We start from the raw sequence: 27,526 nt of genomic DNA, 5'->3' as shown, positions 1-27,526 counted from the left end.
AACAGAACTGTCCTTTCAGCTTTATTACACGAACATTTTCCAAATAATGGCACGAATGAGGTGAGCACAATCCTGGAAGCTGCCAAGAGACATGATTCTGACCAAGACTCCTTTGTGGCTAGGCCTCGCTCTACTGGAAAAATTAACGGGAAGGCATGGGGGGATTCATTAGTAGTCCTTGGCATGCTGGAAGACTCCCCCTCCATTTTGAAACCCTTTATGATACAGGGCAAAGAACCCATCACACAGGGAACTTTTCCTTCCTTGTTCTGTTTCCGTCTGCCCACTGAGGCAGAGATGGGGGCAAAGTCTAGATGTAATAAAACCCCAGACTTCACCATCACTGACATTAAACTGTTATTCATCTGGAGCTGCCACGCATTATGGGAAGTGGAACCGACGAGGGCCTTCTCTCCCCGCACTGCTGCTGGTTCACTAGGAAAACGGGACCTTTATCTTGCCTCTTCAGCTCTCTCCCATTTGCAATATCCTGATCGGCAACATGGAGTGGCCGATCCCATCCCAGAATCAATAAAGCCACCGAGGAAGGTAGCACTTCCAAAATGCCCGTGGTTTTGATTCTCAGGGATGCAAAGGGCTGATGAAAGCATTACTCGGACACTAAAAAGTAGCCCTGGCCTCTGCTCTGAGGCCCCCATCCTATTGATTCCACAAGTTCTTAACAGGCAAACTGGTTAGCCCGCTCCTTATGGAGGGGGAAAAAAAAAAAAAAATCAAAGCACTCTCAAATGGGTGGCTGGCTCTTCAGAACTTTACCACTGAACTCATCCACCCCCACATCTGGGTGGAGGGAGCAAGTTTCAGGATTACAGAATTAAAATATCACCCAGAAAATCAATTCCTACTGCAAGTAAAAGAGAAAGCTCATAATTAAAGACAGAAGGAACCTGATTAGAGGGTGAGAGAGCCCGATTATCAACTGAGCTTGGGATGCATAACACTGCTGCTTGGCAGAGGTACGCCTAACAGAAGCCACTAAATACGAAAACACTTGAGTGGCTTTTGAATGGGTTTTCAAGACCAGCTTTTCTAGGAAATGCTTGTTTCTTCCGTCTTCCGCCTCTACCTCGATGGGTGGCTCGATGATTAAATGCCTCTATGACTGAGGGTCTGGATTGCAGTTATAGTGTGCCCATTCTCGGACTGAAATCTGATGGACCACATCCCAGACTCTGCACTGACGTACCTAACCGTGGCATGCCCAGAGGCTTCTTGGGTCCTTGGGGTCCCTGCTCACGCTCAAACTTTTTCCCCATTGGGCATCACACGTGCTGCCCCAGTTCCATACAACCCTGCTTTGAAGCAGGAGGTTCCAGGGAGAATTCCTGGAAATCAGCAGGCATTTCCTGTCTGGGAAACAGCTGTGAAAGCACCATGAAGGACTCACTAAAGGTTGCTTACCGGCAGCCTCTCCCAGACCCCATAAAAGGACTCTGGCAAAACCTCACCCTGATCTTTGTAATAGTAATCAAACGGACTAGGTAAAACTCCTTCACTGATTCTTGAAAAGAAACTTCCTCTCCATTCTCGTTGGAGGGCAGTGTCATCTATGAGAGACGTGGGGAGCTGTCACTCCTGGGGAGAAGACTCTGGAGAACGATGTCCCCCATTACCCAACTGACTGAATTTAAACAAACCCAGTATACAGATCTGTAGTGCCGGGTGGATTGGGCAGAGCAGGTGGCCAAAAGTAGCTTCATGGCTTGAGACAACCAACCCCGACCTGAACTCCTAGCCAGCCCCACAGGGAGGACTCAACTCTTCCATCAAGGTTTGGGTAGACTCCTCTTCTACAGCCTATTCTTGCTGGACTATAAAAACTCAATAACCCTAACCCTTCCCTGTCCACCACCAACTCCTCAGGGAATCAAGAAGTCACTGAGCCCTCTGCCATGATTGGAAGTTAATGGACTATGGAGGTGGCGAGGGGGCAGAAAAGGCTCCAGGATGGGGAAGCCCCCTGCCTTTGCCCCTCAGGCCAGGGGCTCCATGCACATAGCCACAGGGGGCACTCCCCCAATGCCAAGTAAGAACCCTCAAGATTTCTTTTGACACGAAGAGAAAGAAAGCTTGTCTTAAACACAAATAAAACAAAAACCCAAACAAAACAAAAGGGATCAGTTGAAAGAGGAGTCCCGGAAACCTTTTCCACAGTGAGGGCAGAGTCCGTGCCGGAGACCAGTTGTCGGAGCCGAGGGTTGCGGTTTTCCTCACGCTACGTGATATCCTTCTGCCGCGGAGGCCGGTGGATGTTCCGCATCACACACTTCACCATCCACTCGATGCCCTCGTTCACCCCTTTGCTGAGGAGATACCAGGCACAGGACCGTGAGTCCCTACAGAATTCAGCTATGAAGCGGGGAGGCTCTGAAGGGAAGGGGAAGGAGCCCTGATGCCCTCATTCACCCCTCTGCAATGAGTTCCTGGAGAACCCGGCTATAAAGCAGAAGGAGCTCTGAAGGGACGTAGGGAGGAGCCCCGAGGTGGGGGCTGGAGAGGTAACACAAGGGCAGGACCTGGGAGTGCACAATACCTGGGAGTGACCTCTAGCTCACGATACATAATCTGTATCCATAATTTGGACTGTAAACTCACTGTGGGCAGAGAATGTGTCTGTTGATTGTTGTATTGTACTTTCTCAAGCGCTTAATAAAGTGCTCTGCACACAGTAAGCGCTCAATAAATACGACAATTTATAATTGAATAATCCCTTACCCTTGGCCACGGTTTGCTAAGTAGCATGTCTTCCCCTTGCTCTCAGATTTGAATCAGATGAGATGGGGTCACTTACAAAGCTTGAGGTGCTCCGGTCCCCTAGACCTAGACCTGGTACATGTTCAAACGCTACTCCTACCCACAGAAACTTCTCTGCGGCTCCTGTGACAGGAGTCAACAGACCATTTCCTTAAACAATTACATGGCCTCGTTTCTCTGGAAAACTACTGATCAGTCCAAGCTCAGGCCATTCTCAGGCTACGCTCGAACCTCGGGCCTGCTCCTCACTGGCATAGTTTACAAGGTTCCGCTTCAGTAATGCTTGCACAGAGAGATACTCAGGCACCTACCGATGAAATACTCTTGCAGTATTTCATCGTGTTACAGAAACCACTCATTTCTACACTTACCCCGTGAGAGCAGAGCAGGCTTGTGTCAGGCAGTCTCTCTTTCCAATTTTATTAATGCAGTCACTGAAGGCTGTCTTGATATCAGGAATAGATAGGCAGGTCTAGAGAGAGAGGAAAAGTGGAAATCAAATGAGACATTCCCCTCCTCTCCACCGTGACCTCTGTGATGTTATCTGATTCCCACAAGGATGGGAATAGCTCAATAGGCTTTTGGCAGAGTGGGGTCTGTTGGGAAGAGTCAGAAGGGTTAGAAAAGGACTGTGTACCAATACAGCAGAGGCCCTATTCCTGGCTCTCATTCGCTCTCTTTCTGAGTCAGGACAAACACTTAAAATGGAAATTACAGTCCTTACCAGCTGCCTTTGTCTCTGTACCTGTACCTTCAAAGACAAAGAACAGGTGCCTGGTGACTAACCTTCTGCAGTGAGAAGTCCCCAGTTTCCTAAAACAGAAACTACTCCTTCTTCCTTAAAGCAAGCTTCTCTCAGTCTTCGCTGCCCAGTGCCCCAACTCAAAACCTCTCCCGACCTTGACCTTTTTACACTGCAATGAAAAGAGTAAGGCACATACTGGGAATTTCTGAAAGAGCAGGGACAAAAAATAACCATTCTAAAAGCTCCCAGTGGCATTGTGTTTGGTAATCGAAAAGACGTTATCCCTCTGCATACATAGTATCTGCCAGGCCAGGCCCCTTTCCCTGCTGCCAATTTGTTATTTAATCGAATGAAGCAATCATTCCTCACCTTCTAGGAATGAGGACTCTGCTTTGGTCAAGAATGGGAGCAGACTGCAAAAAGAAACCCAGTCTTGCACAGTCATCCATATGAGCTCCAGAGAAAGGGCCCGGCTCAAACCGAACCCTAGGGGCTCAGGACTTCTACCTCTCTAGATCCTCCCGTATTCCAGGCTGTTGGGAATGTGTCTGACAGTCCGGGAGAGTACCCAGGAACTTCAGGCCATGTGCAGCAGTGTCTCAGCGGCTGCATTTGCCTGGGATGATGAGTCTCTCTGGCCCAAAGTTGCACCAAACAGGAGGGGAGGTGGGAAGGGAAGGAGAGAAAAACAAGCATTGAATTTCCTGGGACGATCTGCCCGGTTGGAGCTTCACCCACTTCTTGTGCCAGAGACCCACAGGCCTGGGCAGGGTTCCTCTTTTTGGCAAAAGAACAGAAATGAGAAACTGAAGGGGTGGGAAGATGGGAGGATTTGGGAGTAAATAATGGCACAATATGTACAGATAGAAGAATTTTGAAAGGGGAAAACCCACCAACAACCCCAAAACTTTTGACGATGACTCTTAATAGAAGCTATAGGTCATCCTTTATCTGATCCCTCTGTTGGTAGTATCACCTCTGAACCAAAGGACAGGTCTTTAAGTGAGGGCATGCAGGCCACAACACTACTTAGAGTTGAGAAACAGACACAGTCCCTGCCCTCAGGGAATTTATAATATAAAAGAGAAGGATGAAATGCAAGCTATTCACACAATTGAAGGAGAAAGAAACAATGCTACAGCTGTTAATAATAGATCTAAGGATTAAAAGATACATAAATAAGTAAATTAATGTAAACTGTGAATGTGCATAGGTGCTTAAAGACTGAGAAGCAGTGTGGCCTAGTGGAAAGAGCACAAGCCTGGAGGTCGGAGGACCTTGACTGTAATCCCAGCTCTGGTGCTTATCTGCTGTGTGACCTTGGGCAAGTCACTTTACTTCTCAGTTCCTCAGTCCCCTCATCTGCAAAATGGGGATTAAGACTGTGAGTCCAATGTAGGACAGGAAGGGTGTCCAACCCTATTTGCTTGTATCCACCCCAGCGCTTAATACAGTGCCTGGCACATAGTAAGCACTTAACAGATACCACAGTTATTATTATTATGTGGGACATGGACTGTGTCCAACCTAATTATCTTTTATCTGCCCCAGGACTTAATACAGTGCCGGGCACATTACTGTTTAAATACCGTACAAAAAAGAAAACGGCTCTAGAGAGGTAGGAGAACCTAAAGAGGACTGTGTTGGTAAAACCAAGGATAGATAGTGTTTCTAGGATAAGGGAGTGGTCCAAAATGCTGAAGGCATTTGAGGGGTCAAGGAGGAGTAGGATAGGAAAGAACCCATTAAATTTGGAAAGGAGGAATAATAATAATAATGTTGGCATTTGTTAAGTGCTTATTATGTGCAGAGCACTGTTCTAAGCGCCGGGATAGATTCAGGGTAATCAGATTGTCCCACGTGAGGCTCACAGTCTTCATCCCCATTTTACAGATGAGGTAACTGAGGCACAGAGAAGTGAAGTGACTTGCCCACAGACATACAGCTGACAAGTGGCAGAGCCAGGATTCGAACTCATGACCGCTGACTCCCAAGCCCGTGCTCTTTCCACTAAGCCACGCTGCTTCCCCATTTGTGACCTTGGAGAATGTAGTCTTAATGGAGTGAAGGGGGTAAATGGGTCACGAAGGGAACTGGAGGAGAGGAAGTGAAGGCAGTGGGTGTGTACCAGCTTTTCAAGAAGTTTGGATGGGACTGCGTGACTGCGGGATCCCGAAAAAGCTTTTCTAAATATGAGAGATTTAAGCATATTTAAAAGCGGAGGGGAAGGAGTCACCAGAAAGTGAAAGGTTGCAGATGGTGGTTAAGAGGAGAAGGGTCAAAGCAAATGACTCTAAGTGTAAGAGATGATCATGTCTGAGACATAAGTAGAGGTGGTAGATTTTGAGGGGACAGCCAGGAAGGAGGAAAGAGTGATTTTTCTCATTCATCCTCACAATCTCCTCGGAAAAGACTAAAGCTAACCTCCTCGCCCCCGCCTCCATTTTCTGGATGGGGAAACTGGCAGGCAAGATAGAGAGGCTCAGTGACTTGGTTATAGTCAGCCAGAAAATTGCAGGCAAAGTTAGAAAGACTCTTAGCCCAACGCTTCACCCAGACTGTGCTGTCCTCTTTGGCCTTGGTTGAAATTCATCCCATTTTGCCACCAGTCCAACTCTCCCCGCCATCAGTTCAACTATCCCCCACCACAGGATGGGTCTAAAACCCAACTGCAAATCCCAAAGGGACATTTTTACAAGAAAATTCAGGGCTATGCCTGCCCTGTTCCTTCATCTGTGGGTGGGACGGGAGAAACACAAAGATCCTTAGAAGTAAAAATGTCAGGATACTGTAACCCGGGCCTGACCTCTTGGAGTCTGGAAGATCTCCAGAATACATACCCCATATATTTGCTCAATCTAACTTTTTTTTAGGATTCCCAGGAGTAAATTCAAAAGAATGGGAAAAGGGAAAGAGAAAGGAGGGAGGCGAGAAAGAAGAATGACAAGGGAGAGAAAACCTAAAAAGATTACGAAACTACAGAAAACAAAAGATAAAACCTTTGAACTTCTTTTTCAGGGGTAAGAAATGTCATTTTGAAGGGGGAAGAAGGAGAGCATGAGCCTGGGAGTCAGAAGGACCTGGCTCCACCTCTTGTCTGCTATGTCACCATAGGCAAGTCACTGAACTTCTCTGTACTTCAGTTACCTCATCTGTAAAATGGGGATTAAGACTGTGAGCCCCATGTGGGACATGGACTGTGTCCCACCTGACTGACATGTAGCTACTCCAGCGCCTAGTACAGTGCCTGGCACTTAGTCACCACTTAACAAATACCAAAAAAGAAAAAAAAAAGCTAGGTCCAACCCTGCTTGATTACCCTGATCAGACAAAGGACTGCAAGAATCAGGACTGAGGAATTAAGGTTCCTAAACTTTTAAACCAATTGGCTTTGTGATGGGCACGAATGGATTTTCTGAAAAGACTGAATGTGTGCAAACAGCAGTTTGGGCAGAAATGTTTGAAGAGGAAGCTCTTTTGTTTTAAAGTTCCATCTTTCGTCAGAAATTCCTAAATCCGGTTCTACCTTTAAGTCTCTTCTCTTTGTGTTACTAATTCAACACAAACTGGCCTGCTGAGTCACAGCTGAAATTCACAGGGCTTCGTTTTGTTACTACAGAATTCAGTGTGGCACTGTGCCTTTGAACCAGAATCCATGGGGCTGCGGAAGTAGCAGGAGGGGCAATCTGGGATGGCAGGAGTAAACTAACCCCTCTTGCCCTGTCTCACCCGAGGCATGGGTTGCCTAGAAGGGGGTCCAGTGAGTCTGCCACATTCTGGGAATTCAGGGAACACGATAAAGCTAACAGACGGCAGTTTTAAAAGAGACATGGTGGATGTCCACCGGCTACCACAGTTTGGGGTTGATTAACCGAGTGCCCTGGGAGGGGACGTCCATGGGGGTTTGGCAGTGAGGAACCAGATTTTCCCTATTTTGTAATTTCTGCATCAACTCTTCTGAGTTGAGCAGGGGTAAATAATAATAATAATAATGTTGGTATTTGTTAAGCGCTTACTATGTGCCAAGCACTGTTCTAAGCGCTGGGATAGATACAGGGTAATCAGCTTGTCCCACGTGAGGCTCACAGTCTTAATCCCCATTTGACATATGAGGGAACTGAGGCACCGAAGAGTTAAGTGACTTGCCCAAAGTCACACAGCTGACAGATGGCAGAGCCGGGATTAGAACCCATGACTTCTGACTCCTAAGCCTGGGCTCTTTCCACTAAGCCATGCTGCTTCTAGGTAGGTTCCAGAGGGCCTGAGAAGAAGTACAGGTTATTACTCCATAATTAGCAAACCAAATGAAGGATGAAAGAAGACAGCCTCCCAAGTCTGCACCACAACCACTTCCTTCTGCAGCAGCCCCAGCATCACTGGATATCAGTAAGGGAGAGGCACCATTTATTTATTAAACTCTTACTGTGTGCAAAGCACTGTACTAAGTGCTTCTATTCATTCAATAGTATTTATAGTATTTATTGAGCGCTTACTATGTGCAGAGCACTGTACTAAGCGCTTGGGATGAACAAGTCGGCAACAGATAGAGACGGTCCCTGCCGTTTGACGGGCTTACAGTCTAATCGGGGGAGACGGACAGACGAGAACAATGGCACTAAACAGCGTCAAGGGGAAGAACATCTCGTAAAAACAATGGCAACTAAATAGAATCAAGGCGATGTACAATTCATTAACAAAATAAATAGGGTAACGAAAATATATACAGTTGAGCGGACAAGTACAGTGCTGTGGGGATGGGAAGGGAGAGGTGGAGGAGCAGAGGGAAAAGGGGAAAATGAGGCTTTAACTGCGGAGAGGTAAAGGGGGGATGGCAGAGGGAGTAGAGGGGGAAGAGGAGCTCAGTCTGGGAACGCCTCTTGGAGGAGGTGATTTTTAAGTAAGGTTTTGAAGAGGGAAAGAGAATCAGTTTGGCGGAGGTGAGGAGGGAGGGCGTTCCAGGACCGCGGGAGGACGTGACCCAGGGGTCGACGGCGGGATAGGCGAGACCGAGGGACGGCGAGGAGGTGGGCGGCAGAGGAGCGGAGCGTGCGGGGTGGGCGGTAGAAAAAGAGAAGGGAGGAGAGGTAGGAAGGGGCAAGGTGATGGAGAGCCTCGAAGCCTAGAGTGAGGAGTTTTTGTTTGGAGCGGAGGTCGATAGGCAACCACTGGAGTTGTTTAAGAAGGGGAGTGACATGCCCAGATCGTTTCTGCAGGAAGATGAGCCGGGCAGCGGAGTGAAGAATAGACCGGAGCGGGGCGAGAGAGGAGGAAGGGAGGTCAGAGAGAAGGCTGACACAGTAGTCTAGCCGGGATATAACGAGAATCCCACCTCCTCCACTTGGCTGCTGTGTGACCACAGGAAAGTCACTTCACTTCTCTGGACCATCTGTAAAATGTAGGACATGGACTGTGTGCAATCTGATTAGCTTGTATCTACCCCAACATTTAGTACAGTAGCTGGCACATAGTAAGTACTTAACAAATACCATTAAAAAAAACAACCGAGGGACTGCCTCACTACCACTTCCTCCCGAGATCTGAGTGACATACGGACTGGGGCTGGGGTTTGGGCTCCCCATTTGCCACCTCTGAGGAGGGGAGAGAGGAAGTGGGGATGGGATGGGGGAGATAAACCTCCGATGCTTTGACTCAGACTCTCCAGTGGAGAAGAAGAGGATGAAATTCTTCTGGGAACCAGGTGGCCGAGAGGCAAGGAAAACAGAGGGTCCAAGTGTGGGGATGTCCCCTTGATTCTATTTATTGCTATTGTTTCTGTCTGTCCGTCTCCCCCGATTAGACTGTAAGCCCGTCAAAGGGCAGGGACTGTCTGTTACCAATTTGTACATTCCAAGTGCTTAGTACAGTGCTCGGCACATAGTAAGCGCTCAATAAATACTATTGAATGAATGAATGAACCTTTTTGGTAAAATGACCAACTCCTCGGTAACATTTTGCTATGCAGAGAACTGACCGCACCTCCTGGCCAGGTGTCACTGTATAAGTACATATGCCAGTTCTCCAGAGTTTTCCACCATTGATCACTACAGATGAACTCACTCACTACACATAATGGAGTCACCCTAATTAACGGTAACTGGTGGAATGAGCCGAGGCTAGCCCTTCCAAATAAACAAAACATCTTGGGTTTTCTGTATGAGAGAGGGGATTCTCAGCATATCTTAAAGGTGACCGAACAGCAATCACCCCGGCTCCAAGCACATAGGGCCAGAACACATTCACACAATGCCAGACCTAAACCACCTGTGCAGCCTGAGCTTTTCTGCCTACTAAGTCCTCATCACGTAGCAAGCAGAGCTGGTTCTTCAGTCTGAGGGGTTGATACACTGCTCTGCTAGGAGTTGCGAGGTCCCCACTGCAAGAACTCTCCCCAGTAATGCTGCAGTACTCTCGGGTATGCCAGATCACCAGAAGAGTTTGAGGGAAGGGAGGGAGGTCCAGGATAATTGATCCAATCCACAGGTGTCCCCGGGAGGTGCTGGGCTGCATTAAGATGGCACAGTTCATAGGTCCCAGCTGAGCTGGAGTCGATCAAACAACATCAGAAGCCATGTGACCTAGTGGAACATGCATGAGCCTAGGAGTCAGAGGACCTGGGTTCTAATCCATGCTCTGCAACTTGTCTGCTGTGTGACCTGGTGCAAGTCACTTAACGTCTCTGTGCTTCAGTTACCTCATCTGTAAAATGGAGATTAAGACTGCAAGCCCCATGTGGGACATGGACTGGGTGTCCAATCCAATTATCTTGTATCTATCCCAGTGCTTAACAGAGTGCCTGGCACATAGCATGCAACAAATACCTTTTTTTTTTTTTAAAAAAAAAAAAGCAAGCTACTGATAGATAGGTTTGAGAAAGGGGAGGAGGTTCCCCATGTTGACCTCACCAGGAAGGGCGCTCCCAAACCCATCAGAACATGAAGAGGACCTAGAAGTCACTCTAGCCACAGGAAAGGACGAGGGAAGGACCCCAAACCAGAAGCCACCCTGGACTACATCCCACCAGTGTTGCCTTGTCTGGGGGGCTGGATTCTACTCTGCTACTAGTAGCAAGATGAGACAAAAATTAACCAATGATATCTGTAGGTCTCAAAGAATGGCTACTGTCTACTGGGTGGACAACAGTTAATCGATTATTCTAAATTCAGGTTTAGAAGAAAAATGAAGGCATCAACAAAGCAAGTGAACAAATACATTTTCAACAATTAGCTCAGCCAGTAAAAGTCAGTACGACTTAGAGAAGCAGTGTGGACTAGTGGCTAGAGCACAGGGCTGGGAGTCAGCAGGACCTGGGTTTTAATCCTGACTTCACCACTAATCTCCAGTGTGACCTTGGACAAGTTGCTTAACTTCTCTGTGCCTCAATTACCCCCTCTGTAAAATGGGGATTAAAACTGGGCACCCCATCAAGGATATGGACTGTGTCCAACCTGAATAGTTTGTATAGAGTACTCTTCTCCCCTTAACCACCATCTTCAACCTTTCACTTTCTGGTGACTCCTTCCCCTCCGCTTTTAAATATGCTTAAATCTCTCATATTTAGAAAAGCTTTTTCGGGATCCCGCAGTCACGCAGTCCCATCCAAACTTCTTGAAAAGCTTGTACGCACCCACTATACAAGACTGTACCAGCACTTGGTACAATGCCTGGCACATAGGAAGTGCTTATCTCCAACTGTACATTCCAAGCGCTTAGTACAGTGCTCTGCACATAGTAAGCACTCAATAAATTCGATTGAATGAATAAAAAAAGTTCTGCATGCTTTTTCTGGGCAAAGTATTTTTAAATTGTGGCTCTGGCGCCCTCTAGTGGGCAATATGTAGTCTTACCTCTATGGATACCTCATGGATAAAGTGACCAGATTTCAGATACAAACCGGTCAAACACACATTTTTAGTCACATTCTTCTTGTCTAAAGCACCTAATAGCCACCAAACCCTAGGAGGCTCCTGACACATTGGACTCTGCCACCCTGAAAAACGGGTTCCAAAAACAGACTCTAGACTGTAAGCTCCCTGGGGGGCAGGAATCACATCTACCGACTCTTTACCGTATTCTCCCAAAGGCTCAGTGCAGTGCTCAGCACACAGTGTTCGATAAATACCACTGTTTAAAAATAGGACAAAATGTGCACTGTTGAACACTTACCATATAGGACAAACCTCTGGCCTGTCTTGCCTAATCCACTGCATCGGGCTACCTTAATCACAAAGGAATTAGGAGAAAGGGAAGAACTCAAGGGACTAGCTCCTGTCCACTGAACTAAGCCCAAACCTCAGTCAATGTCAATAAAAATTGTGGAACTTATCAAGCACTTACTATGTGTCAAGCACTGTGATAAATACAAAATAAGCAGGTTAGAATCCATCCTTGCCCTACAAGGAGCTTTACAGGTAACCCTAGCCTTGCAGGACTTCTGAGATGAATGAGGATGGAAAACTTTCAAAGGGAGGAAGGGATGAGAATACTTTTGTCTCAATACACACTCCATTGTAGAAAATCTGACACAGTTGCTGTAAAATAATGAAAGTAAGGAATAGATGCTAAGATATCCAGACCAAGGGGAGGCAGAATGTCTTGATCCACAATGACAGCTGCCAGGAGCTAGAAGCTAAAGAAGCAATGTGTTTGGGTCCAGACTAGCTAGTGTCCATATAAACATTTAAGGCACTGATGGGCACTGCTTCAGCAAATCCCTGGAAACCTAGTGCCCAATTTCTCTAGAACTCAATTCACAAAAATCTTTAACCTGAGCCAGAGACGACAAGATCTACTCAATAGACAGACCTGGATTCTCACTCTCACTCGTTAATGGAGAATCTTTGGGGGGTCCAGCCTTCTGATTTGAGAATCCACCCTCAGGCTGAGCAGAAGGTGCAAACCTACCTCCACATCTTGCTTGTTGGCCAGCACCAGGATGGGAACACCCTCCAGGGTTTCGCTGGTGATCATCTTCTCTGCGAGACACAAAAACAAGGAAGCTGAGTGGCTCTGTGGCCCAGCAAGGCAGGCTCAGTCCACGTACCATTTTTTTTAAAGTGTGCAATGAAACCAAAGTCCCTGCAGTTTTAAATTCCACACTCACCAAATGCTCTCTTGGACTCAGAAAGCCTCTCCTCGTCTGTAGAATCAATGACATAGATGACCCCGTGGGATTCTGCGTAGTACTAAAGTGACAGGAGGAGGACAGTTAGCCAAAGACTGTCCCTGTTCTCTTTCTAGGTATTTTGAATGTAAGAACATAACCAATGCCATTACTGAGAAGACCACTAAACCTCCCAACTTGGTATTCTGTGGCAACTAGATGCTTGGAGGAACTGTGTGATGGTTGCCTGCCTATAATTATGGACTTAGGCATCTATATGAATTTTTCTTGAGCTTAACAACCCTACTTGCCCTTTAATAACTCATTATAAACTGCACCTTCTGAATTTTCCAAACTCCTCTTACACTTGCTGATATTTTTAGAATGCCCATCTTCCTGAGGGAATGGATTCTACATAATTACCACCTGCTTTATGAAGAAGTACTTCAAACCTATATATTCAGCCTTCAGTGGATGCTCCCCTCATCCTGCCATTGAGATTTGGTGAAAATTAATCTCATGTTTGCCCTTCATCACCTTAGTACAGTGCTCTGCAAACTCTAAGTCCTCAATAAAGACCACAGATTGGCTGATCCCTTCTTATTTTGTCAAGCTTAATTATGTTCTTATCAATCTCTGTCTTTCTAGACTGAAGCATCTGTAATATTTTCAGTTTAACCTACGGGAGCTTCTACATCCCCTCATCATCTTACAGATTTCCATGGTGTGTCCCTGAGGTCAATTATGTCCTTCCCAAGAAATAGTGAACAGAAATGTATGTAGTATTTCCAGTTCCTATATGCCTTTGGTTTTCTATACTCTTGAAGACTCAATAAAGGATGAGAATGAGAAGCAGCATGACCTAGTGGAAAGAGCACGGACCTGGGAGTAAGAGGACCTGGGTTCTAACCCAGGCTCCACCACTTGGGCAAGTCACTTTAACTTCTCCGTGCCTCACTTACCTCATCTGTAAAATGGGGATTAAGACTGTGAACCCTATTTGGGACAGGAACTGTGTCCAACCCAATTGTCTTATTTCTACCCTAGTGCCAAGTACAGGGCCTGGCATATAGTAAGTGCTTAAATGTCATTTAAAAAATGGTAAAAAAAAAAAACCCAAAAAACTCTGGGTCTAAACCTTTGTTACACACCAGGACTAAGTTTTATGCCCTGATTAAGTCCTTCAAGGAATGAAATGCCCAATTCTCTAACCCTGGAATGTGACCCAAAAAACTCTTATTACTGGGAGATAGGCTGAATCAATAAATCAATCATACTGACTGAGCACTTACTGTGTGCAGAGCACTGCATTAGGTACTTGGGAAAGCACAACACAATAGAGTTGGAAGACACGTTCTTTGCCCACAATGAATTTACAGTCTAGAGCTGCAAAGCCAAAAAGGCTCTGGCCCTTTTTTCAGTGAGCAAATTACAGTAACCCCCACATGCCTGTTCTACAAGTGTTATGGCATGATCTTGTTGCATCCTGCCATTCTCCTCTTACAATTACCTTTCTCTAACTAGTCTTGAGAAACAGATGTCAAAAACTCTAAATGCCTTAGACGCATCAGTCACAGGTGTCATAGCTGACAATAACAGGGGGCGTTGAAGAATCTTGTATTAACCCCTGTTTCCACACATTAGGCTGAGACAGTTACAGTAAGACATCTAATGAAGCAATATTATCCCAGTGATGAGCTATTTAGCTAGATGGAAGTTAATGACTTTCGGCTTTAGAGACAGTTCCTCACCTTGGTGTGGTATTTGTTAAGAACTTACTAGGTGCCACACATTATACTTAGGGATAGAAATCCCACTTCTGTCAAGAGGGATTAAGTCAACGCAGACAGAATAAGAGGTAGAGGAGTAACAGCAAGGATGAGCACAGAGAGGGGGTCAAGGGAATGAGACCTGGTTCAGACTGGGAAACACAACTTCACCTCCTGGATTTCACAATATGGGTGGTAGGATGGCAGAGTATTGGAGGATTGGGAACATGAAAATTTGGGGAAGAAATCTGGAAGGTTGCTTCCTTCTAAGAAATTTAGACCACACAAAAGACCCTCCAGCAGTAATAGCCCTTAACATGACGTAACCTGGGAGCCTCCAGTATGAATGAGGGAGTCATGAAGTAAAATCCAAATATTTAGATCCAAAATGGTCTTTTGCTTACCTTGTCCCAGAGGGACTGCAATTCTTCTTGTCCTCCCAAATCCCAGAACATGAGTCGGGCTTTACCAACATCAATGGTGCCAACTACAAAGCAACAGAAAAGTGATGGATGAGATATTCAAGGCAGAGCAAATTATCTTCTTTTTTTTTTTTTTTTAAAAAAAAAAGAGGTACTCATCTTCCCAGACCCAGGAATCAAATCCAGGAAAGAACCCATTTCCATGCTACTCGATAGGAAGATAGCTGCTCAAATCAGGTACACGCTCCCTAAAATTCACTTATCTTAACCAGAAATCAAAAATTATGCAACCACTGGTCTTACAATCTCACCTTATTAGAGCGAAGTGAAAATCACATCTAAAAATCATAAACATCCCAAATCGGTAGTCCATCAAAATTACAGTACACTCAATTCTGCCATAATACATGTTTTCCCTACACACTTCAGCTAAAACTGTGACAAATTAGGGAATGTTGGTTCAACAATGTGAGTTTATTTGTACACGGTGCATTAAGATGCTAAAGCAGTATGGGCACATGTGTGAGGTGGCAGAACAGGTGAGTACTATAGCGGGAGTTTTTTTATGGGATTCTGTAAGAATGAAATCCACACATTATAAGGCAATTGAGTGTACTGGGCATATTTTTTGTTCATCTCTTCTGGATATGAACTGTAACTACAGAACATATTTATTAAATATTTTATCTAGCATACGCTACACAGACACACACATATCTATAAAATCACACATATTGCAAATATAGAACATTTAAAACCCACGATTAGAATTCAAAATACTCACAGAGATTACTGTCTGCTCAGACTACAATGTAGAGTAGATAGATCTAAAATCCATAAAAATAAATCCTGACATGGCTTGATTCTCAAAGACTGCAGATTTGTAAACTTCTTTTGCATTATTTCTATAGTTTAAGACCATGGGTATGGGATGGGGAGGAGGGGGGGATTTGGGGGGGATGGGGTGGGGAGGAGGGGGGGATTTGGGGGGGATGGGGTGGGGAAGAGGGGGCTTAACTAATTCCAAAGGGAAATTGTTTAGGGACTTTAAAAGCTCATATAGGTCCACTTACTATTTAAACCCACTGTGGTGGTGATTTTGGATAAACTCATCCCTTTGTAGTTCTTATTAAATCTGGTTTTTGTCTGCTCCAGGAAAGTCTAAAAGAGGAGGAGGAATAAAAAAGGAAAGCAAAGTTAGTTTTCAGAATTTCCTGGCTAAATCAATTCCCATCAGGATGGAGCCTGGAGGAATATGCAGAAATATTTTCTTGGATTTAGATGGGAATTAGCCTAGTAACTGGATCAAATCAATAGTATTATTATGTGCTTACTTGAGACAGAGTACTGTATAAACACTTGGGAGAGGACAAGAAATTAAGTAGACAAGCTCTCTGACCTCAAGGAGTTCACAATTTAGCAGGGGAGGTTGGCACCAAAATACATGATGGATAAGACAAAGAAATAGAGCATACAGATAGGTACATATAAGGTGGGGTGTGAGCACCATAGTGCTTATGTGGTGGAGAAGTGCTAAAGTGGCAGTTGGAGGGATGTAAGATGACCTATTAGGATCACATTCTAAAGAACAAAAACAATCAAACACCAAACTCCCAACACAAACACAACAGTCTCCCATCCTATCTAATATTCTTCAGTTGCATATTATTGAGGAACCAAGGTCCCCTAAAGTGAAAATCTAAAAACACACTTAAAACAAGGGATATTATGAGGCTGGAAACCTTACTCCGGAACTGAACCCTCTATCAAATGAATTTTGAATGGCAAAAACTCAGAGAAAAATCCACTATACACTTTGATGACAATTCAGTTTAAAATATACGAATAGTGTAAGTTTCAAATTTACAGCAGCAAGATTTCTAGTCTAGGCTTTTTCACGTTTCTCATTGCTGGGGGTAGAAATTTGAAGAAATACACTCTCTTCTAAATTAAGGAAATAAGGGAAGGGTATGGTGTCTAGAAGGTTTTCAGAGGTCTCGGTGAATTTGCACCTGAAATTGTTGACCTCTATTTTTTTTTGTGGGGGAGAGTACATTTTACAGGAGTGAAGAGCTACTACGGTACTCGTCCCTTCAGGTTACACGAGGGGAAAACACCTACCGTCTTTCCGGCATTGTCAAGGCCAAGGATCAGGATGCAGTATTCATCCCTCCGGAACATGTACTTGTAAAGCCCAGACAGCAATGTGTACATCCTGCTCCTAGGAGTCAACAAGAACCCACCAGTCAGTGGAGGATGTCTCAGGAGTTCCTGATTCTCCCATCTTGGCAGGGCAGAACAACAACACTTCTGCAACTGCTAATAATAATAATAACTGAGTCTGTGGTCTGTGCTGCATTCCTTTGTTAACTAGCTGAGTGATCCCAGGCAAGTCAATTAGGAAAACATATTTTTGCCTGAGTTTATCCACTTGTAAAATGTGTTTTTTGGTGGGCTCCCGGGGACAGTGGGAGAATTAGAAACTGTCTTGAAGTCCTCAAAAAAGCTAAAATTGACACGGACTATTTATCAGACCCCGCCCTCATCTCTTTCCACTCCCTTTCCTGATATCACAGGTGGAACAAGGGCATCCTGGAGAAGCTCGTCTAGCAGTGGTTTCAATAGGCAAATTGTTCCCACCGAGTAAGGAAAGCGTTAAGGTGGGTGTCACCTGGCACCTCAGGTCAAATACCTTCCCCAATAGGAGAATTAACTGACAGAAAAATCGCACCTTGAGCAGATCCCACATACCACCCTGCCACTTTTCTGTGGGGTGACCTTGGACAAGTCACTTAACTTCTCTGGGCCTCTGGCCCTTCAGCTGTAAAATGGGGATTGAGATTGCGAGCCCCTTGTGGGGCATGGACTGTGCCCAACCTGATTAACAACCCCAGAGGGCCTGGCCGGTAGTAAAGGCTTGACAAATACCACTTGAAGAAAAAACACACCCACAAAGTCAACTTTTAACCGACAGAGAGACTGAAAACTCTTCAAGTTCTGATTTCTCACATGACCTTGCAGCATGGAGAGGTCCTGGAGCCTGTGAGTTTGGAAATTTCTGGGTTTTTCACTCTGGGTTTTGACCCTGAGGGTGGTGGGGGCCGCCTGCCCTGTTGCCCCCTCCTCGCTGGGCGCCTCCCCCGGGGCCGTAGAAGCATCGGGGCTCAGTGGAAAGAGCATGGGTTTGGGAGTCAGAGGTCGTGGGGTCTAATCCCAACTCTGCCACTTGTCAGCTGTGTGACTTTGGGCAATTCACTTGACTTCTCGGTGCCTCAGTTACCTCATCTGTAAAAGGGGAATTAAGACTGTGCGCCTCACGTGGGACAACCTGATCACCTTGTATCTCCACCCAGCGCTTAGAACAGTGCTTTGCACATAGTAAGCGCTTAGCAAATACCAACATTATTATTTTTAAGTCATTTCACTGTGCCTCAGTTACCTCCACCTGTAAAATGGGGATTAAGAGTGGGAGCCCCACGTGGGGCATTCTGATTCATTCATTCGTATTTATTGAGCACTAAGTGTAAAGCACTATACTAAGCGCTTGGAAAAGTACAATTCGGCAACAGATAGAGACAATCCCTGCCTAAACAACGGATTCACAGTCCAAACGGGGGGGACAGACAACAAAACAAGTAGTCTGGCGTCATTATCTTGTATCCCCCCCCCCCGCCCCCAGTGCTTAGAACAGTGCTCGGCATATTAGTATGCGCTTAAATAATAAAATCATTAGTATTCCTAGGCGGAGTCTGGGCAAGACCCCGAACCTCCTCGAGACTTTTGCAGCACATCTGGAGCCCTCCAACTCCCAGCCCCGGGGGAAGACCTGCGAGGGGCTAAGTCGGAGGTCAGGCCCCAACCCGGGAGGCTGAAGGAGGAGGTTAAAGAAGGAGGCTGAAAGAGGCTGCTGAAGGAGGCTGAAGAAGGAGAAGCAGCGTGGCTCAGTGGAAAGAGCACGGGCTTTGGAGTCAGGGCTCATGAGTTCGAATCCCAGCTCTGCCACTTGTTGGCTGTGTGACTGTGGGCAAGTCACTTAACTTCTCCGTGCCTCAGTTCCCTCATCTGTAAAATGGGGATTTTACAGACTGTGAGCCCCACGTGGGACAACCTGATTCCCCTATGTCTACCCCTGCGCTTAGAACAGTGTTCGGCACATAGTAAGCGCTTAACAAATACCAACATTAAGGAGGCTGAAGAAAGAGGCTAAAGGAGGGTGATGAAGGAGGCTGAAGAAGGCTGAAGGAGAATGAATAATAATAATGTTGGTATTTGTTAAGCGCTTACTATGTGCAGAGCACTGTTCTAAGCGCTGGGGTAGATACAGGGTAATCAGGTGGTCCCATGTGAGGCTCAGTCTTAATCCCCATTTTACAGATGAGGTCACTGAGGCACAGAGAAGTTAAGTGACTTGCCCAGTCACACAGCTGACAAGTGGATGAAGGAGGATAAAGGAGGCTGCTGAAGGAAGATGCAGGAGGCTGAAGGAGGAGGAAGAATGAGAATGCAGGAGGCTGAAGAGAGAGGCTAAAGGAGGAAGGAGGCTGAAGGAGGAGGCTAAAGGAGGCTGCTGAAGGAGGATGAAGGAGGTTGAAGGAGGAGGAAGAATGAGAATGCAGGAGGCTGAAGAAAGAGGCTAAAGGAGGCGGCTGAAGGAGGAGGCTGAAGGAGGCTGCTGAAGGAGGATGAAGGAGGCTGAAGGAGGAGGAAGAATGAGAATGCAGGAGGCTGAAGAAAGAGGCTAAAGGAGGCTGCTGACGGAGGAAGGAGGAGACTGAAGGAGGAGGCTGAACGAGGCTGCTGAAGGAGGAAGAATGAGAATGCAGGAGGCTGAAGAAAGAGGCTAAAGGAGGCTGCTGAAGGAGGCTGAAGGAAGAGGCTGAAGGTGGATTAAGGAGGCGGAAGGAGGAGGTTGAAGGAGGAGGCTGAAGGTGGAGGCTGAAGGAGGCGGTTGATTGAAGGTGCCCTGGGAGGAGGGGTCGGTTTGGCGGTGAGGAGGGGTCCCCGTCCGTCGCCTTAGGGGCAGCCGGTCCTCTCGCTGAGCGGGGGGAGGGAGGGCCGGCCCCTCTCCCCCCAGGACCAACCCGAGTCCCCTCCCCGGGCCGACCGGGGGCCCTACCTCTTCGGCGCCGCCGCGCTCCCTCGGGCTCTGGGTGGCGAGAGTCGCGACCCCGCCCGGGGGGCCCAACTTGGCCGGCCTTGGCCACTGTCCCCAGACGCCTCCGCGCGCGGGGGGCCAAGGCTCGGCCCTGCCGGCCCAGGAGCCTTGGCCACTTCCGGCTGACGACGGCCCGAGCAGGAGCAGGAGCAGGAGCAGGAGGAGGAGGAGGAGGAGGAAGAGGAGGAGGGAATTCCGGTTGGAGGAGGGCCTGATGGCGGCCGCGGGGGGCAGGACGACGAGGAGGAAGTGAGGCCCAGCCGCCTCGCTCCAGCCCCAGGACCAGCCGTGGCGGTGGCCCACCCTTGGAGGCCTGTCATGGCGCCGGCCGGGGGGTAGCCGTCTCTGCGGGGTGAGTAGCGACATCCCCGGGCCACCCCGGAGGGGACGGGCGAGGCGCTTCCATCCTATTTATTGCCCCTTTACTGGGGGCGGAGCACTGGCCTGAGCCCCAGGGAGAGGACACTTACCGGCGAGTGAGTGAATCCCTGCTAGGGGTCCTCTCCCTGGGGCTCAGGAAGAGGACACTTAGCAGCGATTCACTCACTCTTTCCTATTTATCGAGCGCTTACTACGTGCAGAGCACTGCGCTAAGCGCTTGGAACTTACAGTTTGGCAACAGAGACCGGCCCTGCCCAGTGACGGGCTTACAGTTTAATCGGGGGAGGAAGACGGGCAAAATAGGACCACTTAACCACGGTAAAGAGAGTCACTCATTCATTTAGTCGTATTTATCGAGCGCTTCCTCGATAAATATTCAATAAGTAAATAAATAAGTAGTCAATAAATACTATTGAATGAATGCTTCCTCTGCAGAGCACTCTACTGAGCGCTTGGACTGTACAGTTCGGCAACCGAGACTGTCCCTGGGTCTCTCGTGGTCCAAAAGGGGGAGACACAGAAAACTGGATTTATTGAGCGATTCCCCTGTGCGGAGCAGTGGATAATAATAATAATAATGGTGGTGTTTGTTAAGCGCTTACTCTGTGCCGAGCAAGGTCATCAGGTTGTCCCACATGGGACCCACAGTCTTCATCCCCCCCTTTACAGATGAGGGAACTGAGGCCCAGAGAAGTGAAGTGGCTTGCCCAAGGTCACACAGCAGACAAGTGGCCCAGTCGGGATTCGAACCCATGACCTCGGACTCCCAAGCCCGGGCTCTTTCCACTAAACCACGCTGCTTCTACAAGCGCTTGGAAGGTACAATTCGGCAACAGAGAGAGGCAATCCTTGCCCAACAACGGGCTCGGTCTAAAAGGGGGAGACAGACAACAAAACCGCATTTATTAAGCACTTATTGTGTGCGGAGCACTCTACTAAGCGCTTGGAAAGTACGATTCGGCCACAGATAAAGGCAATCCCTAACCGACAATGGGCTTGCAGTGATTCCTTAGGGACAGTGATGAAATGGGGCTGGAGTTGTGGGCAGGAGTGTGTCTGTTTTTGTTCTATTGTACTCTCCCAAGCGCTCAGTACAGTGCTTTGCCCACATTAAGCTCTCAGTAAATACGATTGAATTCCTCCGCCAGGGACATGGAAGGGTGACAGTATATTCCTTTTTGAATGCTGTTCATTAAGCGCTGATTATGTGCCAGGCACTGTACTGAGCGCTGGGGTGGATAAAAGATAATCAGGTTGGACACAGTCTAGGTCCCACATGGGGCTCACAATAGATGGCTCTTCCTCCCCTGCCTTCCACACTATGGCCCTGCATCTTGGGCGTTCGTTAATAATAATAATAATAATAATAATAATGTTGGTATTTGTTAAGTGCTTACTATGTGCCAAGCACTGTTCTAGCCTACGCCACCCTCGTTCCCCGCTTCCTCCTTTTCCAACTTGGTCATCACCTTCTAGCCTGCCACCTCCCACTTCACCCTCCTTTCCCCGGACCGCTGAACTCACCTGAGCTGCCTTTACTTCCCGGTCGTTTGCCCTTTCTCCCTGAAGGTACTCTTATTGTCGTCATCATTAAAAGTATTTATTGGATGCCTACCTTGTGCAGAACACCGGGCTAAGCGCTAGGCAAGACTAAAATAAAAATAGAAGGCTCAGGCCTGCCCCTTTGGGTTTTCACTCTCCTGAGCAGGCAGGCAGATACAATGTACGTATAATGGAATAATAAGGAAAATAAATAGAGCTGGTAACAGAATTGAGCGGAAAAAGGAATAAACCTATATATCCATATGTGGTGAAGGGAGCTGATGTGAGGTGGGGATTAGTCAAGGAAAACTTCCTGGAGGGGGTATGACAGTGGAAAAGATGGTGAGCCCCATGTGGGACGGGGACTGTGACCAGCACGATTTGCTTGTGTCCACCCCAGCATTCAGTGCAGTGCCTGGCATATAATAAGCACTTAACAGATATCACCATTGTTATGATTAAAAGAGATCGCGTGCAGAGGCAGGTTGTGTTTTGTCAAATCCTCCATTCTGTCTTGTCATGTTTGTTCTCTGCAGCCTGTCACCCGCGCCCTCCCCCAACTCTCAGCTGGTTGAATCGACAGTAAATAAAGGCTGGACCAGCGCAAAACTCTCTCACTCTGGCCAGCAGCCTGGAGGATGTAGTGACGTCTCATCAAGGCTGTGGGAGTGAAAGAGTCCCTCGGCAGGATGGATGAAGAAAGCTTGGAAACCGCGATCCAGACCTACCGTGTCCAGCTGCAGCAGGTGGAGCTGGCCCTGGGGGCCGGACTGGATCCCACAGAACAGTCCGACCTGATTCAGTTACAGGGGGACTTAAAGCAATTGATTGAACTGACCGAGGCTAGTCTGGTGTCCGTGAGAAAGAGCCAACTGCTGGCCACGCTAGATCCGGGCGTCTCCTCCCCAGATCCTCCAGGAGTGGGCGGCGGAGCCGCTGCTGATGAATATGCAGCTTTTAAATTGGCTATTAGTGAAGTCACCGGTGAGTCAGAAGCTTCGGAAGCCGAGACTGCAGCCTCTCTCAAGGGAGATAGAGGGAAAGAAGAGACGAGCTCTGGTCATGAGGAGGCAGAGGAGGAGGAGGAGGAAGAAGAGGAATTAAGTGGGATGAAAGTCAATGCTCCATACTACAGTTCCTGGGGAACATTGGAGTACCACAATGCCATGGTTGTGGGGACTGAACATTTGGAAGATGGCAGCTCTGGGGTCAGGGTTCTCTACCTTTACCCAACTCACAAGTCTTTGAAGCCCTGCCCATTCTTCCTGGAAGGAAAATGCCGCTTTAAGGAGAATTGCAGGTAAAGTCCCACTCCATAGAGATAGGTGTTTGCAAGAGATCTGAACAATGCCAGCTTTGAATTTTTTTCTTTGATTCTCCCATCACATTAAGACACCAAAGAGGTGCTCCACTCTGTGTTTGAGTATCACCCTTATTAATGCCGTGGTAAGAGGATTATGAAGTTTTATATCCTTCCCAATTCTAAATAAGATAAAAAGGCACCTTTGCCTGAATTATTTGTCTATCAGGCCAAAAAAATCCCATCCACCAAAAGGTTAGGGTGGAAGAGAATTTGGGGGAGCTGATTTACTGTGATAATTGTCCTTTCCTTCTCCAGCCCAGGTCTGTGAAGTGAGACGGTAGGTTAATGCTTTGTTCTTGTCCATGTAATCCATGTGTCAAGTTTTTATTATGTGGGGTAAGCAGTGTTTTAGGCTGGCCAGGTAATGATGATAATACCAAATGGTTTATTTCCTTCCTACTGAACCAATAATATTTTCATGCCTGTTATCAAGGTTGAGGTTGATGTGGAGACTGTTACTTCAGTCCTTGTTCAGTGCTCCACTTAGCAGAGGGGAAGAGGGTTTTGCTCTTCCCCCCCCACACCCTTCTCTTATCTTCACCTTTTGCCCTGGCAGCAAATAAAATAAGGAGATAACCCCCAAAAGTAAAAAAGACAAGTCCTTAAAAATCCTTTCCTCCCCTGGATGGGCACCCCCGCCCCCCCCCCCCCCCGCCTTTTTGGTGAGTCCTGTTGGATTATAATCTCCCGGGGGCAGGGGAAAGGTTTGTGTCATTTTGGATGAATTTCTTTAGAGCGTTGTGTGTAAAGGGGTGGTGCTTCATAGTATCTGACCGATCGTTCGGAGGTCTGTCCTTGCAGGTTCTCCCACGGGCAGGTTGTGGCCGTGGACGAACTCCGCCCCTACCAGGAGCCAGACCTGAGCTCCCTACAGGTGGGCTCAGCCTGCTTGGCCAAACACCACGACGGCATCTGGTACCCGGCCAGAATCACAGGTGAGGCCCTAGGAGCATATGATGCAGCATCTTCTCCAGTTTCAGAAGTACTGAAGAAGGAGCTAGAGTTGGTCTGCCTGGGAAATGAAGAAAAGTAATTGATTGCTTTTGATAACAATTGATAACCTTCTCACTGTGCCTCGATCTCAGCTACCTCACCACCAACCCCTAGCCCACGTCCTACCTCTGGCCTGGAAGGCCCTCCCTCCTCAAATCTGACAATTTATTGAAGACACATCTCCTCCAAGAGGCCTTCCCAGACTAAGGCCCCCTTTTCTCTTGCTCTCTTCTCTGTCTCCCTGACCCTCTGTTCTTCTCCCCTCCCAGCCCCACAGCACTTATGTACATATTGATGTCTGTTTCCCACCCCCTCCACCACCCCCCTCCGCAGTCTAGATTGTGAGTTCGTTGTGGGCGTGGAATGTGTCTTTTTATTGTTGTATCATACTCTCCCAAATGCTCCCAAACTAGGGATGCTGGGAAGCTAAAGAGACACAGGCTTTGGATAGGTGGGGAAGGAGAAACTTGCATTAAGTCACATCCCAACCCTCAAATCTCCAGCCATCTCCAAAGGCAGAAAGGGCAACTTTCACCCTCGATTTTCGTTGATTTTCGTTTCTCGTCCCGTCCCCAACGCCCTGGGGCGAGCCAGGGCTAAAGATTTTTCTTCTCCTCCCTCCAGACGTGGACAGCGGCTATTACACAGTGAAGTTCGACTCTCTCCTGCTGAAGGAGGCAGTAGTGGAAGGTGACGGCATCTTGCCCCCGCTACGCAGTGAGGAGAGCGCCTCCTCGGCATCTGAGGATGAGGATGCCAGCGACGCGGGCTACGCCAGAGGTAGCGATCGGAGAAGGTTGGGCTGAGGGCTCTGCTCTGGGACAGGCAGCTGCCAGTGGGGCTCTCCTGATAGGGCACAGCTGCAAATTAATGGCGCCACCTCCACCGGGCAGGGGGGAAGCTGACTTGTCCTCATTCTACAAGATGGAGTCTCGTAAGGTAGGGAGGTTTCCCAAGACTTGTACGCCTCATCGTCTCACTCCCTCTGCCCCTTCACCCCCCTTCGTCCTCTCCCAATCCCCAGTCGTCTGTGGCTGAATAATGGTCGTGAAGCACCACAGGCCATGGAGCCCCGTTCCCTGGAGTTGACCTTCCAGGTTGTGATAGTTGCGAGGCCTGTATAACCTGGCTTCTTTTCACTCAGACAACCGGCACCAAGCCCGGGCAAGCAGAAAGCAGGGACCCTAGGAAAACTTCCCCCTGCCCCGGGCTGGGTTCCTTGGCTCCCTCTCATTCTTCAAGATTGTTCTGGGAGCCACAAACCCCACAGCACATAAGGAATGCTTTGTGCCAGTCAAGTGAAAACAAAACCGATTCCTCGGATTTTATTCCCCATAAACTGGGAGCCGCAGAAACTGACAGCCGGGGTTGGAAAGCTGTTTACATTTTGCTGAGAGATGTGTGCGCGCACATGCGTGTATGTCCATCTGACCGTGCGCCTATGAGGCTTGCTCTCCCCAGCCCAACTGACTAGCTTCTCTCTGTCTCAACAGTGTTTGAGTCAGAACCCTCGGAGGGCGGCGATTGGGCCCCGGCCTGCAGTTCCTCTTTTGCGGGCTGGGAGGCCCATACCCGAGGCATCGGCTCCAAACTCCTCGCACGGATGGGCTATGAATTCGGAAAAGGTAAACCCTCTACAGCATCTGGGGCCTCGAGTCTCTACTTGCCTTCCAAAGTAGTGGAGGACGAGAGAGGTCTTTTGAGAGGCAGTGGGAGATTCCCGGAGAGATCGGGGACGTCACGCCGGTAACGATTATCTAGAATGTTTCTGGATGTGTATCCGTCTCTCCGCCGGAGTTGGGGACGAGGGAGATGGGGGACATCATGGCGGTTTACATTTTCTCGGAATGTGTGTGGATATGTTTCTGTCTCCCCACTAGGGTTGGGGAAGAATGCAGAGGGCCGGGTGGAACCTGTCCACGCCGTGGTGCTGCCGAAAGGGAAATCCTTGGATCAATGCGCAGACATCCTTCAGAAGAGGACAAGGAGCAAGCCCGACGTGGGCAAAGCCAGAAAATGTCAAGCGAAGGGGAAAGGGGCCAGGCAACGCCCCTCCACCCACAACGTTTTTGACTTCCTGAATGAAAAGCTCCAGAGCCAGGGCCCCAGGGAGCAGAATGAACAGAGAGCCGTTCCCGAGAGGAATGGCAAGGAGATCTACCATGCCAGCAAGAGCACCAAACGAGCCCTGAGCGTCCGGCTCTTCCAGACCCTGGAGAAGATCGAGCAAACCCAGAGAGATATCCGTGGCATCCAGGAGGCCCTGGCCCGCAACGTGGGCCGGTATGGAGCGGGCTGTCCGGGGGCGGGTTAGCCCAGGGAGAGCTAGGGTTCCCGGGGGGAGGCAAGCTAGGCAGGAAGGAGGAGTTTTTCTCTTTTCCGTGCAACTTCCAAATGGGCTAAGGAGTTCCTTAGCAGGATTGGAGGCAGCCTTTCCCTAGGCATTAGAGTCATCCGGAATGCAGGACCTGGGGTTTGGCTCAGGCTAGTGGCAAGACCACAGGCCTGGGAGTCAGAAGGACCTGGGTTCTAATTCCGGTTCCACCACTTGTCTGCTATGTGACCTTGGACACATCTCTGTGCCTCAGTTGTCCCGTAAAATGGGGGTTAAGACTGTGAGTCCCACGTGGGACACAGACTGTGTCCAACCTGATTAAGGGAAGCAGCCTGCTATAGTGGATAGAGCACAAACTTGAGAGTCAGAAGGTCATGATTTCTAATCCCGGCTCCACCACTTGTCTGCTGGGTGGTCTTGGGCAATTCACTTCACTTCTCTGTGCCTCAGTTACCTCATCTGTAAAATGGGGATTGAGGCTAGAGCAGGGACGGTGTCCAACCCGATTTGCTTGTATCCACCCAGCACTTAATACAGTCTGTAGCACATGTTAAGTGTTTAATCAATACCGTCAGCTTGTACCTACCCCAGTGCTTAGTAAAGAGCCTGGAACAGAGTAAATACTTAACAAATACCATTAAAAAAAAAAAGCACGGATCTGGGGGTCAGAGGCCCTGGGTCCTGTTCCTGGCTCTGTCACATGTCTGCTGTCTGACCATGGGCAAGCCACTTTAACTTCTCTGAACCTCAGTTTCTTCATCTGTGAAATGGGGATTAAAGCCAACTCCCTCCTATGTAAAATTGTGAGCCCCTTGTAGGACGGGGACTCTGTCCAACCTGATGAACTTGCATCTGCCCCAGCACTTAGAACAGTGCCTCGTGTATAGTAAGCACTTACCAAGTACCATAATTATTAGTAGTAGTTATACAGTAGCTGCCTCAGTAG

General features: G+C 48.0%; 2 protein-coding genes across 3 annotated transcripts in view; one reads left to right on the top strand and one right to left on the bottom strand.

Annotated features, from left to right (window-relative positions):
- Nucleotides 1-20,307, bottom strand: ARFRP1 (ADP ribosylation factor related protein 1). The gene is made up of 8 exons (XM_001510459.5): nt 19,928-20,307; nt 16,933-17,032; nt 15,885-15,972; nt 14,794-14,876; nt 12,621-12,702; nt 12,422-12,492; nt 3,147-3,247; nt 1-2,324 (listed from the first exon to the last, which is right to left on the bottom strand). The coding sequence occupies exons 1-8, from the start codon at nt 20,284-20,286 to the stop codon at nt 2,237-2,239; spliced, it is 972 nt and encodes a 323-aa protein (XP_001510509.3). The 5' UTR covers nt 20,287-20,307; the 3' UTR covers nt 1-2,236.
- Nucleotides 20,233-27,526, top strand: part of ZGPAT (zinc finger CCCH-type and G-patch domain containing) — an 8,501-nt gene continuing 1,207 nt past the window's right edge. For both annotated transcript variants that reach the window (XM_001510397.4, XM_007668784.3), the window contains exons 1-6: nt 20,233-20,318; nt 22,426-23,189; nt 24,054-24,187; nt 24,870-25,025; nt 25,739-25,870; nt 26,126-26,528. In XM_001510397.4, coding sequence (XP_001510447.1) covers nt 22,579-23,189; nt 24,054-24,187; nt 24,870-25,025; nt 25,739-25,870; nt 26,126-26,528 — 1,436 coding nt within the window. In that variant the 5' untranslated portion in view covers nt 20,233-20,318; nt 22,426-22,578. The remainder of the gene's footprint in view (nt 20,319-22,425; nt 23,190-24,053; nt 24,188-24,869; nt 25,026-25,738; nt 25,871-26,125; nt 26,529-27,526) is intronic.

Source organism: Ornithorhynchus anatinus, chromosome 8, assembly GCF_004115215.2.
Source record: "Ornithorhynchus anatinus isolate Pmale09 chromosome 8, mOrnAna1.pri.v4, whole genome shotgun sequence".
Classification (NCBI taxonomy): Eukaryota; Metazoa; Chordata; class Mammalia; order Monotremata; family Ornithorhynchidae; genus Ornithorhynchus; species Ornithorhynchus anatinus.
The sequence above is the reverse complement of the archived record's forward strand: the minus strand, read 5'-3'. Positions and strand labels throughout refer to the sequence as shown.

Excerpts from the sequence above, each read along its gene's own strand:
- ARFRP1 (XM_001510459.5), bottom strand. The coding sequence starts at position 20,286 with ATGACAGGCCTCCAAGGGTGGGCCACCGCCACGGCTGGTCCTGGGGCT. Across the intron at positions 15,973-16,932 it reads TTGACAATGCCGGAAAGACG|ACTTTCCTGGAGCAGACAAA; the intron begins GTAGGTGTTTTC and ends CTCCTCTTTTAG. Across the intron at positions 12,703-14,793 it reads TGCAGTCCCTCTGGGACAAG|TACTACGCAGAATCCCACGG; the intron begins GTAAGCAAAAGA and ends CTGTCACTTTAG.